General features: G+C 51.1%; 1 protein-coding gene across 2 annotated transcripts in view; it reads left to right on the top strand.

Annotated features, from left to right (window-relative positions):
* U2AF2 (U2 small nuclear RNA auxiliary factor 2) overlaps positions 1–2,271 on the top strand; it is a 16,568-nt gene extending 14,297 nt beyond the window's left edge. The window contains exon 12 of one of the 2 annotated variants that reach the window (XM_007467993.1): positions 1,995–2,271. In XM_007467993.1, coding sequence (XP_007468055.1) covers positions 1,995–2,129 — 135 coding nt within the window. In that variant the 3' untranslated portion in view covers positions 2,130–2,271. The remainder of the gene's footprint in view (positions 1–1,994) is intronic. The other variant, XM_007467994.1, reaches the window with a different exon arrangement.
* Positions 2,272–2,277: the final 6 nt, after the last annotated feature.

Below are 2,277 nucleotides of genomic sequence, written 5' to 3'. Positions count from 1 at the left end.
TGGGCATGGAGTTGCAAAGCAGAGCTGGGAATTTGGAGGGGTGGGGGGTTACAGCCATGTGATGTTTGGAGCTTTGGGCACTAACAGCTTGTGGTCATCTGGGTGAAAGACGGTGACCTGATTTAGAGCAGGCAGGAGGATGGAGAGAAGTCAGCGGCCTGTGAATGCCGGGACCATGGCGGCTGATCTGGGTGTGCCCGGGGAGGGGGAGGAGCCAGTGAGATGCTCAGCCTTCTGGCTTTGGTGATCTGGCAGAGATGGCAAGTGAGAAGCAGGGGACCTGAGCAGGTCTGGGGGGAGGGGACGATGGTCAGTTGGGGGGCTGGCTTTGAGGTCCTGAGACCCCAGCAGAGATGTTGTGGGGAGCAGTGGGCTGGACAGAGCTGCTTCCAAGTTTGAGGTCTGGTAGGCACCCTGATCCCTGTTCAGGTGTCAGGCTGGATAGATTTGCCAGGGAGCAGTGGAAAAGCATCGCCGGTGGGGGCAGAGGGGGGTGAGGCCGGGGCAGGAGGGGAGGGTGGGCCGCACTGGGTTTGGCCTGCGCTCCTACCTGCCCCTAACTGCTGCACTGGGGTCACCCTGTCCATGACAGGTCAGTCTCCTTAGTGTGGTCGTGGCTCGAGAGAGGAGAGCCTGGAGGCTGAGGACGTGTTTGGTGGGGACTAATTGAAAGACCCGGTCTGGTCTCAGGGATCAGTCCATGTGATCTGTTTTCAAACTTTATTATCGTTCTTTTCAAACGTAAGAATAGAGAGAAACCGTCATAGCGATAGAGTTAAGGTTATGGTATAATGTTTTTAAAGTCGTATTCTAGTATGTGTAGTAGTGTCTTAGTGGCCCATCGCCCAGTTTCAGGTTACCAATATCTTACCATTCTTGATTTCTATATATTCAGTTTCCCACCCCCCACCCCTTTTTTTCCCCCCCTGAAACAAGATATATCTCATATGTCACTTAAGTACAGTTCTCTATCTGAACTCCTGATGTCTTGGGCCTGGTCACTCTTGCTTTGGGGCCTGTGCTGTGTGCTGTAGGATGTTTAGCCCCATCCTAGCCTCCACCCACTAGATGCCAGTAGTGTTACTCATGCCTTTGTGACAATGAAAATCATCTCTAGACATTGCCAAATGTCCCCTGGGGACACATTCACCTTGGTTGAGAACTACTGCTATAAACAGATGACTTTAAAAAATTATTTTAACGAAACCATACAGTACCATTAGTACGTTAACAAAATTACCATTAGTATCTGTCTACCTAAGCCATGTTCCGATTTCCCTTACTGTCTCAAAAATGTCTTTTTGTAGTTGCTTTGATCAAAATAAAGGAACCCTGCAGTTTGGTTTCAGACTTCCTTAAAATTGATCAGTTTTGTCACTTCTTTTTGTTTTGTTTTGCAAGCCGTTTTGCTTGTTGAGGCATTAGGGGGCATGTTTTTATAGAACTCCCCATGTTCTGAATTAGGCTGGTTATATCCACCCCTCCCTCCACTTCTGTAACTGGTGGTTCAAGCAAGATGAGAAGCTTGAGCAGATCAAGGTTCAGGTTTTTTTTTTTGTTATTGTTTTTTTGTTTTTTTTTAATCAACCTGGGTTTGAATACTAATTTGTCAGCTTTCCTTACTTCATCCCTTGTCTGGGGGAGACACCCATGGCCCTTGGGGTGGTTGGGGGAGCACCCAGCATAGTGCCTGGTACAGGGGAGACACTCAGCATAAGTGACCGGTCTCCTTGAGCTCACCCCTGTCCCCTGCCCTTTGGGGCTCTTGACTTAAGCTTCCTCTGCTCTCATTCTCCATGCCTCTGCATGTCTCTGTCTTCTGTCATTCTTTGATCCTGGGGTGCTGGAGGATGTTTGGTAAACCTCCCTCCCTCCCTCTCCCTCCTGCAGAGTTCTGGGTTTGGGTAGATGCTGGCTGGTTGCTGTGAGTGAACCGGCACATCCTTGGAGGCCGGGAGACCTTGGTCTTCACAGCCTGCATCTTTTTCCCACAGATCTTCGTGGAGTTCACCTCTGTGTTTGACTGCCAGAAAGCCATGCAGGGCCTGACGGGTCGCAAGTTCGCCAACAGAGTGGTTGTCACAAAATACTGTGACCCCGACTCTTACCACCGCCGGGACTTCTGGTAGAGGCGGCGGGGGAGGGCAGGGGCAGGGCTGGCTGGGGCTTCTCCCCCTCCAGCTCCCCATCTTTTCCCCCTCTGAAGACGATGGGCAGAGGAGTGACAGCCGAATGACAGCCGGCAGCAACTGGAATGGCAGCGATTAAGGGGGGGGG

Source organism: Lipotes vexillifer, unplaced genomic scaffold, assembly GCF_000442215.2.
Source record: "Lipotes vexillifer unplaced genomic scaffold, Lipotes_vexillifer_v1.1 scaffold1223, whole genome shotgun sequence".
Taxonomy (NCBI): domain Eukaryota; kingdom Metazoa; phylum Chordata; class Mammalia; order Artiodactyla; family Lipotidae; genus Lipotes; species Lipotes vexillifer.
The sequence above is the reverse complement of the archived record's forward strand: the minus strand, read 5'-3'. Positions and strand labels throughout refer to the sequence as shown.